This window comes from Gracilinanus agilis, chromosome 2 (assembly GCF_016433145.1).
Source record: "Gracilinanus agilis isolate LMUSP501 chromosome 2, AgileGrace, whole genome shotgun sequence".
Lineage (NCBI taxonomy): Eukaryota > Metazoa > Chordata > Mammalia > Didelphimorphia > Didelphidae > Gracilinanus > Gracilinanus agilis.
This window is the reverse complement of record NC_058131.1, coordinates 78157384-78167448: the sequence shown is the minus strand read 5'-3', so window position 1 is coordinate 78167448 and position 10065 is coordinate 78157384. Positions and strand designations below refer to the sequence as shown.

General features: G+C 39.1%; 1 protein-coding gene across 1 annotated transcript in view; it reads right to left on the bottom strand.

Annotated features, from left to right (window-relative positions):
* Window positions 1-10065, bottom strand: part of ADAMTS18 (ADAM metallopeptidase with thrombospondin type 1 motif 18) — a 193955-nt gene that overhangs the window by 18968 nt on the left and 164922 nt on the right. Inside the window, exons 18-19 of the mRNA XM_044659455.1 lie at window positions 1160-1301; window positions 778-970 (exon numbers count right to left, since the gene is read on the bottom strand). Of these exons, the coding sequence (XP_044515390.1) occupies window positions 778-970; window positions 1160-1301 (335 nt within the window). The remainder of the gene's footprint in view (window positions 1-777; window positions 971-1159; window positions 1302-10065) is intronic.

The following is a 10065-nucleotide window of genomic DNA, read 5'->3' as shown; positions in this document are numbered from 1 at the left end:
TTTTTTTTTTAACACATTGGCAGCATTTTTAAAAATTGGAAACACTGAACAGAAATTTAATAGGGAAATACCTCCCATGGGGGAAAACTGAAACTTATCTAATTCATTTTTCCTCCCAGAGAATATTTTCATATTTGTCATATTTGTCTAGTTTCGATTTTCAGTCTGCAGGACTGATTTGAGGACTGGTCAAAATATCCCACTGGGGAAAGGTAATGAAACAAAACAAATATGTTCTGAAACAGATGTCTTTACTGGGTGAAATGGGTTGTCAATCTCTTGAGGTACTAAATAGTCTTCTGAAAATGGAGGCCAACGGGGTAGGAAAACTGCCAATCTTGACTCATGCTATGCTCAATTTGACAGAAATGTTCCTCAACTATAAATCCTATTAATTTTATAGAGTCTAAGTGTCATAATGGACCTAGAGATCATGTAAATAAACATATAATTGAGTAGAAGTCCTCTCTACACCATTCTCAACAAGAACTCATCCAGACTCCAGTGGGTAACGTACAACCCTCTAAGACAGCTCTAATAATAACTTTAAAACAGCTCTAAATGTGAGGAAGAGCTTACTGATTTCAAGCCAAAATCTGATTTTCTGCAACTCTCCCCTCCTATTTCCAGTTCTACCCTCTGGGGTCAAGCAAAAAAAAAAAAAAAAAAAAAAAGTAATCCCTTTTCTGTTGAAGGCAACTGTCATAGCTCATGCCCCTTCCTTTCTCTAAGCTGAATTCTCCATGCCCTTCATCCATCCTTTTCTGGCACGGACACCAATCCTCTGTCCTCCTCTGGATTGGCTTCATTTTAGCAATGTCATCTTTAAATCTGGCACTCTGAATAGAATTCCCAGCTGCGGTCTTGCCGGGGTAGCTAACTATGCAACCATCTACTAATACCACACTCTGGGTAAGATTTGCCATAGTTTGTGCTTCATTGTCAGAGCCTTTCAAGATCTCAGAGTCACCTCCATACCACAAAGGGGCAACAGAAGAGGGCCTAAAATTCCTGATATTTATATTGGCCTTCTATAGCAATGGAGTTCCTATGAAAGACCAACCATATCATTAGCTCATTTCAATCTTGCCTAGATGGAGAGAACCATAAGGATAAGGTTTTAAGAAAATCCAGAAGAGGAATCAGGAAAATTGTCTACCTCCACCACAAGAAACTGAACATTCCAACTGCACTGTCTTCCATGTGTAGATGTGTCCTTGTATCACTGTCTGCGTCGTGCTCTTGACTTTGGGCAGGGTATATTTCCATGAGATCCCTGGATTTTTGCCTTGCATCAGAATCTGCATGGGGGTAGATGAAAGGAGAGTGATGGAGGACGAGCATTAGATCTGGACCTTTCTGACATGTCCCTTAACATTTTAGAGATGGCTGTGTTACCAGAGAAATTTCAAAAGTGTTTTGCACCCTGGTTCACAGAGCCCATCTCCAGGAGATTTAGGATTCCAAATTTTAGTTGCAGATCTAGAATCTCCCACTGGCTTAAAATACACATGATCAAAGTGTGATTTCAACAGAGAAGACACTAAGAAGTTTTACATGATATTCCCCAAAGCTTTTCATCCTCATGTTGGAATGACAACAACAACAATAATGTAAAAGAAAAGGCAGTGTAATGGAGTGGAAAGAGTACTGTAATGAAAGTCAGAGAGTCTGGATTTGATCTGGGCTCTATTATTGTCTTTAGATCTTGGGCAAATCTCTTCTTTTTCTGAGCCTTAGTTTCCTTTTCCATAAGAAAGGGCCAGGGGGCTAGGTTCCTGTTCCTTCTAGTTTCAAATCCTTTCATTCTAATTGTTTATGCTGTCATAGCACTCTAAGCTTTACAAAATGGTCAGGGGAAAGAACTCCAGAAAGAAACTTAGGGGAGACTGGTTCTATTCCGAATTCTGCCATTACTACTAGCTATAAGATCTGCAGAAAGAGAATTTCCCTATCTAAGCTAGTCTCAGTTTCTTCAGATGCAAAATGATGTGGTCAGTTTAGAATTAATGATCTTTAAGATCACTTCCAGCTCTTTATTCTGATGGAACAGAGGATGGAATCCTGGGTCTGGAATCAGGAAGTCCTGGCTAGCTGTATGAACCTGGTCAAGTCATATAACCTCTGTTTGCCTCCATTTTCTCAACTATAAAATGGAAATAATTTTTGCACCTACCTCCCAGGGTTGTTGTGAGGATCAAATGTGATATTATTTGTAAAAAAGTGCTTATTAGCAGAGTGACTGGCACATAATAAGTAATATATAAATACTTATTTCTCTCCCTCTCCTCTTATTACCCCATTTAATCTTCCCTGTGGTACAATTGAATAAACCAAGGCTTAGAAGAAGAAAAGATTGAACAGCAGAGTTGAATTTCTACACCAGTGCTTTTTACCTTGTCTAATCCTTTCACCAAATTAAAGGAAGGTCATTTACACAGTTTACACAGCATACAGAGTATGAGGTTGCAATATCCTGCCCACATTTTGCAAGTATTGCCTTGGGTTCTACCAGAGACTTCCTCTAGTTGACCCTAAATAAATATTTGTTTGCTAGTTCAATCAATAACAAACATTTATTAAGTGACTGTAAGGTGCCAGGCATTGATTAATTAATTTAATAACTACTTCCCAAGGAAAGTGATCAGTAAGCTTCAGAATCCTAAAGCATCAAACAATATATCTTTTCTAATAACCTGTGTCCTAGAACCGAGGATTTAAGGAGTTGAAGAAGAAAAAGATGGCAGGGAATAGAGTAATGGGGAAAGCATTGGTTCCACTCAGATTCTAAACTGAGAAAAGATTTCATGACCCCAGGTAAATCAAATTCATGTTGCTTATACTATCCTAAGGGTATCCTCCACATCTTTCTTCTTCCTCTTTTACTCTAACACTGTTCAGGTTCAAACCCAGAACAAAACCAGCTATTTTCTCTGTTCAGGAATTTTTTAAGGGTCAGGAAACTCTTTCAAGGACTGATCGCCAGTGCTAAGGATGATTGTGTGCCACAGGGGTAAGGTTGGTTTGATTACAAATAGAAATGATGGGATTCCAGAGGTCTTAAGGGCCTTAAAGGTCATCCTAATCCTCACGCCTGATGCACAAATTACTTATGTGACATTTCTGACAAGAATTCTCAGCCAATCTCTACCTAAACAACCCCAGTAAGAAGAAATTACTAACTCCTGAGGCAGCCCCTTCCTTTATTGCTCAATTCTGATTCAAATGAAGATCTTCCTTGTAATTGTGCCAAAATCACTTTTCTGCAGCTCCCCTAGGCATTAACTTAGAGTTCTACTTCCTGGGGCCAAGCAAAGAAAATATTATGATACCATTTCCACATAATAATCCTTAAAATACTCAAATATCAAAATTATGATCCCCTGAAAAACCTTCTCATTTCCAAGACAGACAGCACCAGTTCCTTCAACTCATTCTTGCATGGAATAGTCCCCCTTACTCTTCTGGCTACCCTTCTCTGGTTAATGGTCTAACTTGTCAATCTCCTTCTAAAAACATGGTGTCCAGATTTGAACACAGTGTCCTAGATGTGATTTAACTAGGCAAAGGAAAGCAATACTATTATTGATGAAGGGGATCCTTAGCTAAGAGGGGCCTAACAGAGGATCTTAGCCTGACCCTTTCATTTTTCATGAGACCTTACCAGAGGTCACACAGATAGAAGGGAGCAGAGCTAGCACAGGAACAAAGATTCCCTCACTCCAACTTCAGGATTCTTTCCATCATTCCAGGCTTCTTCTCTAGACCTTCCTTAATTTAGAAGTTTTGATCTTATCTAACTCCTGGGGGATCTATCCTCTTTTAAAGAAGGTTGTATGGTACCTGCCTCAAGAAAATGACGTTAGGCTTTCCATTACTCTTTTGGCTTCTATAAACACACCTTGAAGTTTCTTTCTCCATACCATTCTTCATCTGCTAAAGTCTTAGCTAGTCTCTGAAGCTGATTTCAAATGCCTTTTCTTCCTGGTTTCCCCCAAACTCATCGGCTCCACACACAATTCTTTGTTTACATCTTATTAATGGCTAAACATGTTAACCCTTTTAAATGATTTTTATCTGTGTTTGTGCATTATTCTCCGTCTACTAGATTGTGAACTCTTTGAAGAGGAGATTACATCTTATTTAAACTTTGAATTACCTCCACTATCAAGTACAGTGCTTTGTACACAATAGGTTCTCAATAAAGATTTGTTAAGAGGGAATGTGTATAGTAGAGAGAAGACTAGAATTGGGATCTAGGGATTGGATTCCAATACCAGCACTTTTCCTTACCAGTTGTATGTTCTTGGGGAAATAAATTCATCTTTTTTCAAACTGGGGCTTGGTTTTCTCATATAAAGGAAGAATGGACTAAGTGATCTCTAGGTTTCCATCTAGCTCTAAATTTTATAATCTTATGATGTCATTGACGGAACAGGAAAGAAGATGTTAGTCATACTGGTCATATATTGAGTAAGGGACAATAGATGGCGGTTATTATTAGTAATTTTTGCATCTGATAGAGACAATACCAATGCTATTGGCAGGGTGGGGGGAGGTAAGTAGAGATAAAGTCAGGGGAAAGCCCACTTCAGGGAAGAATCATGTGTCAGTTAGCAGCTTCCTATTTTTAAAAAATATTCTTGCTAAATAGGTACCAAATACATTTGTTTCTAGTCTACCAGAAGACTGAAAGTGATGTCAGTATCATCTTGATCTTGACAGCCAGTAGCAAAGTCATCGCATGGGTTCCCTGAGTATTGTATCTAAGGATTGTTAAAATAGCCAGAGAAGGGTCTCCAGGATGGTGAGTATATGCTCCTGACATTGTTGGTGGATTTATGGAAAGGCACAGAAAAGAATAGCATGAGTTAGGAAAGCTTTGGATAGTTCTCCACGCTATGGAGAACTCAGAACTATCAAAGAGCATAAAATTACACAACATTTGTAAAGGATTGCATAGTCCTTAAAGTACTGCATAAGTATTAGCTATTATTATTATCATCATCAAAGTAAAGATGGAGTAAGAACATTGTGTAGTAGAAATAGCACTGTCCTTGGAATGAGAAAACCAGGGACCATGTCCTACCTCTGTTACTACCTACGAGATTTTAAAAATTTAAACCCTTACCTTCTGTCTTAGAATCCATAGTGAGTATTGGTTCCAAAGTAGAAATGTGGCGAGGGCTAGGCAGTAAGGGTTAAGTGACTTGCCCAGGGTCACACAGCTAGGAAATTTCTGAGGCCTCATTTGAACCCAGAACTTGTTTCTGGGCCTGGCTCTGTGTCCACCGAGCCACCCAGTAGCCTCTACCTATGAGATTTGAGGCAAATCACTTCCCATCTCTGGGTTTCAGTTTCTTCTATAAAGTGGGGAGGGTGGGAGGAATTTCTTTTCTAAATCTTATGATACCCAACTTCTTAGTAGCTTAGATTAATAGCCTTTTCTCCAGTAGCAAAGTGTCTAGAACACAGTAAACATTTCATAAAAGTTTTTTCATTTATTCATTCAACAGATGAAAGTATGTTTTCCATGGATGACTCCACTAAAACCCCAAAATACCAGGGTCTCCGTGGTCAGAAATGGAAACCTTTTCAGCCAAAACTGTAGCGTCTCAGCTAACTATCTGTGGCCCTTCTCAAAGCTTTTTGTTTTTTTCTTAGTTCTCAGAGCTCGTTACTGCAACCAAGTCATGCAGACATCCTAGCCGAGCCATCTGTTTGGGTTAAGATAACATTTCATACATTTTGAACAAATATTATACTTTCCATATTTAGGATTTTCGCCATGTTTTGGTGAATGTTTTAATGCTCTATTAAGTAAAAACAGGCACTTCAGAGACTTTCTATATAATTGAACATGAATTTCCACAGAAGTATTACATTCACAGCATATTCATTATGGGAGTTAACATATCACTTCATTTCCCTTATAAATTGAAGGAGTATGACAAATGCAGCTGTAGACAAGCCCAGGGTGAGCTTCGACCTTTTCCTCCCCCCAACCCCCAACCAACTGGGCTGACTTAGAGGAATTGCAATCAAGCTCTGGGGCCAAGCAAGGCCAAGAAGTAGTAGAGAAACACAGCTCTACCTTCCCCTGCCTGATCTGAACCATCTCACCCAACTGACAAAGGAAAGGGAATTAGGAAAGCATTAGAGTGACTTAGAAGACACTAGACCCTTAGGGATCTAACATTAACGTGGAAAGGCCAAAAGGGTAACAAACCAGACCAAAAAAAAAAAAAAAAGGAAAAAATCCAACAGAGCTTTAGGCTGAATTACCAGAAGCACCTGGAGTAGGGAGGTTGACAGTCTCATGTTCAATGATTTGCCAAATCCTGTCAGTCCAGCCTCCATAACATCTCTTGCATCCATCCTCTTATCTTCACTTTTGGCCACCAAGCCAGTTCAGGAGTTTATCTCTCACCTGAGCTATTGTAACATCTTTGTGGGTACCTCAGCTTCCAGACTCTTCTTACTTCAGTTTAACCTCAACACCAATGGAATATTTCTCATACATGAGTCCACCACGTCAATTGACTGCTCAAAAACTTTCTGTGGCTCCCTAAAGCCTACAGGATAAAATTCCCAAGCCTATTGTTTGAGCTACTATCATCTTACTATCCAACCTACCTTTCACATTACCCCCTTTCATTACTTCTAGGTTCTATCCAAAATGTTTCAATAACTACTCTTAGAATTTGTCTTATACCATCCCATCTCTAAGCTTTCTCTTGGGTTTTATCCCATACTTGAAGGACATTTCCTCCCCGACTAGGCCTGAAGGAATTCTTTCCTCCTCCTCCTCCTCCTCCTTCTTTTTTTTTTTTTAAACTCTTACCTTCTGTCTTGGAGTTAATACTGTGTATTGGCTTCAAGGCAAAAGAGTGGTAAGGATAAGCAATGGGGGTCAAGTGACTTGCCCAGGGTCACACAGCTGGGAAGTGTCTGAGGCCACATTTGAACCTAGGACCTCCCGTCTCTAGGCCTGGCTCTCAATCCACTGAGCCACCCAGATGCCTGCTAAAGGGAAAAGCCTACAGCACCCAGCATTTCCAGGTGGTCTCCCATCCAAGTACTTTCATAGAAGACAATCAGAGTAGGAAGAAACCACAAGAAATAGAGCATGGTCAAATCAAGTCACCAAGCACCTATCAAGAACTTATAGAAGAAGGAAAGAGGGGGGCAGCTGGGTGGTATGATGCACATAGTAGGCAAAGAAGTAAATGTTCGCTGAATTGTTCAGTTGGTAATAATGGGTCTCAATTTTCTCCTCTAAAGGTTGATCCCCAGAGATGATAGCAATAGCTCTTACATAATGTTTGCAATTATGAGTCATAGCTTCAAGGTACTGTCAGTGCATCTCTGACTTCCATGCTTTTATCCACTATAGCTGAAGTTGCTGTGACTGTAGCTGTTACTGTGGCTAAAAAGATGCCCAGCTCTGATGTCCAACCTTTTATCAATGAATTCCTCAATGCTTATAGCTAGGTAGTTACTCAAATGACAGATGGTGTCCTTTCGGTTGCTGGAAGCCTTACCAGATCAGCGTGACCTGACAAAGTGCCCCAACAACCTTTGGGAAGTTACACATAAGAAGGCATGGGGGGGAAATTTGACCAAGTTCTTATAGTTACAATAAGTCAATACTTCAAGGATCTGTGATTTCTTCATTGCAAGAGGCTTCTCTCCATATATTTAAATAATTTTTTGTAATAGGTTCACACTTTAAAAAATCCTCTATTACTAATGCTCTGGGGATGAGCCTCTCCTTGCTCAGTTTGTCTGGTCCTTAGATGACAGACATAATTCTGAATTTAAATACCTTCAAAAAAGAGAATATTTCCATACACAGAACCAAAAGAAGCTCATTTTCAAATAAATTATCAATGAAGTAGCTATCTAACCATCAACTACAACTCAAAAATACTATACATGGGTGCATTTTTCATGACTGAAATTGTGACAAAAAAAGAGGTGAATATCAAAAGAGACTGAAATTTAAATAACAGCCACTCATGTTTCAAGGGCTCTTTTCAGTTTACAAAGTAAACTCTGCAATGGTGCCAAAAGTAACTCTACAGCTCCTCAGTCTAATGATCAAAGTCTTAAGACAGCCAATAGTACCATCATCCATTGGAGCTTTGCCTCCTTAAAGTAGGCAGTATAGTATTCTTCTGTATTCAAACCCTAACTCACGGCTTTCTTTTGGAAACAACAACCCTATGTCTCCTTTTGTGTTGTGGGCTTTCCCATTTCTTTTCCCTATTTTCTGACATAATAATGAAAGCTGGTATTTATATTGTATCTAAAGCATTACCACCCCCATTTTATAGATGAGGAAACTGAGGGCCAGGGTTTAAATAAAGCTAGTAAAAATCAGAGCCAGGATCCAAACATAGGTCTTTTTACTCCAAGTTCAGCCCTCTTTCCACACTGACCCTTCTGATGAATGGATGATGTAGCCATTTTCTGCAGAAAACAGCTACAGTGAAGAAGCATTTAGTAAGTGCTTACTATGTGCCAAACATCATTCTTATTGCTGAATACTGCAACAGAAAAACTTAGTCCTCAGTCTCAAAGAGCTCACCCTCTAACTGGGGGAGAATACACATAAAAGGAAGTTTTATTCTTAGTAACTTACAAAATGACTAATAAGTAGTAAGAGTTAGCTCTCATCTTCCACCTAGATGTAAATGATCTGCCCCAATTTTTTTGATCCATCCATCCATCCATTCTTTTTTTTTAATTCTTTCTCCAGCTTGCCCCACTCTATGCTTCTCTATTCCTTTGTTCGTTTGTTTCCTTCCATGAGTTTCAACCATGCCTTTTCAAGAGATAGAACTGAACTCCCTCTTTTGTCCCTTCTCTCTGCAAGTCCCTCAGGTAGAATTCAGGGATTCAAGGATTGAGCAATATATTTAACTGGCCTCTTAAACTTACCAAGAACACCATGACAGGTCATTTCCTAATGTGCAGTCAATAAGTGGCTGTGTTTATTCACTAATATTTGCTCTCAAACTTCTGGCATGCTGCTATTCAACAGTCTTTTTCTCAAGACTTGGGAGTTGGGCAATCGTCATGCAGTGGTGAGAGTAGTGACCCTACAGTAGATGATGTAGATTTAAAGGCTGGATCTGCTCCTAATTAGCTGTATGATCTTTGGAAAATCACCTTCTCCTCTGGATCTCAGTTTTCTTTTCTAAGGTTTCTCTTCTAGCTGATCCTCAAAGTTCCCACAAGCCCTAGATCCTATAATTAACATACATACATACATACACATGTGTGTGTGCATAGATCTATTTCAGTACATTGTTATTTAGTCATTTTCAGTTCCCAACTCTTCATGACTCCACATAGAATTTTCTTGGCAAAAATATTGGAGTGGTTTGCCATTTTATTCTCCAGATCCTTTTACAGATGAGGAAACAGAAGCACACAGGATTAAGTGACTTGCCCAGGGTCACCCAGCTAGTAAGTGTCAGAGGCTGGATTTTAATTCAGGAAGATGAGATTTTGACTCCAAGCCCAGTACTCTATCCATGCACTGCCTAAATGCCTTTCTATTTCAACATACGTGTAGAAATAGATTGGTACCAATAGAGAGATATTAATAGTTTATAGATATTATGTTTGTTCAGATATTAGACACCCACCAATAAAGGCTATACCCCTAAAATGAGTAATCAGTGAAAAGATAGAAAGGTACATCCTGAAAAAATATCACTGGTTATAGATTGCATTCAGTTGTTATATATGCCAGATTTGGGGAGAAGGTGCTACTTTCTCCAAACAATATGACATATGGAGTTTATGATGTACAATTGCTTTTTCTCACAACAGCCTTGTGCTAGAGGTAGTAGAATTCTTATTCATCCCATTTTACATCAATATAACTAAGGCCCAGAAAAATAAACTGAGCTAATAAGTAAAAAAAACAGGATTTGAATCCATACTTTTTGGCTCCAACAAAGGCTAGTGCTCTTGCCCCAAGAACTAAAGCACTATGAGAGAGAGAATGAGAGAGAGAAAGAGAGAGAGAGAGAGAGAGAAAGAGAGAGA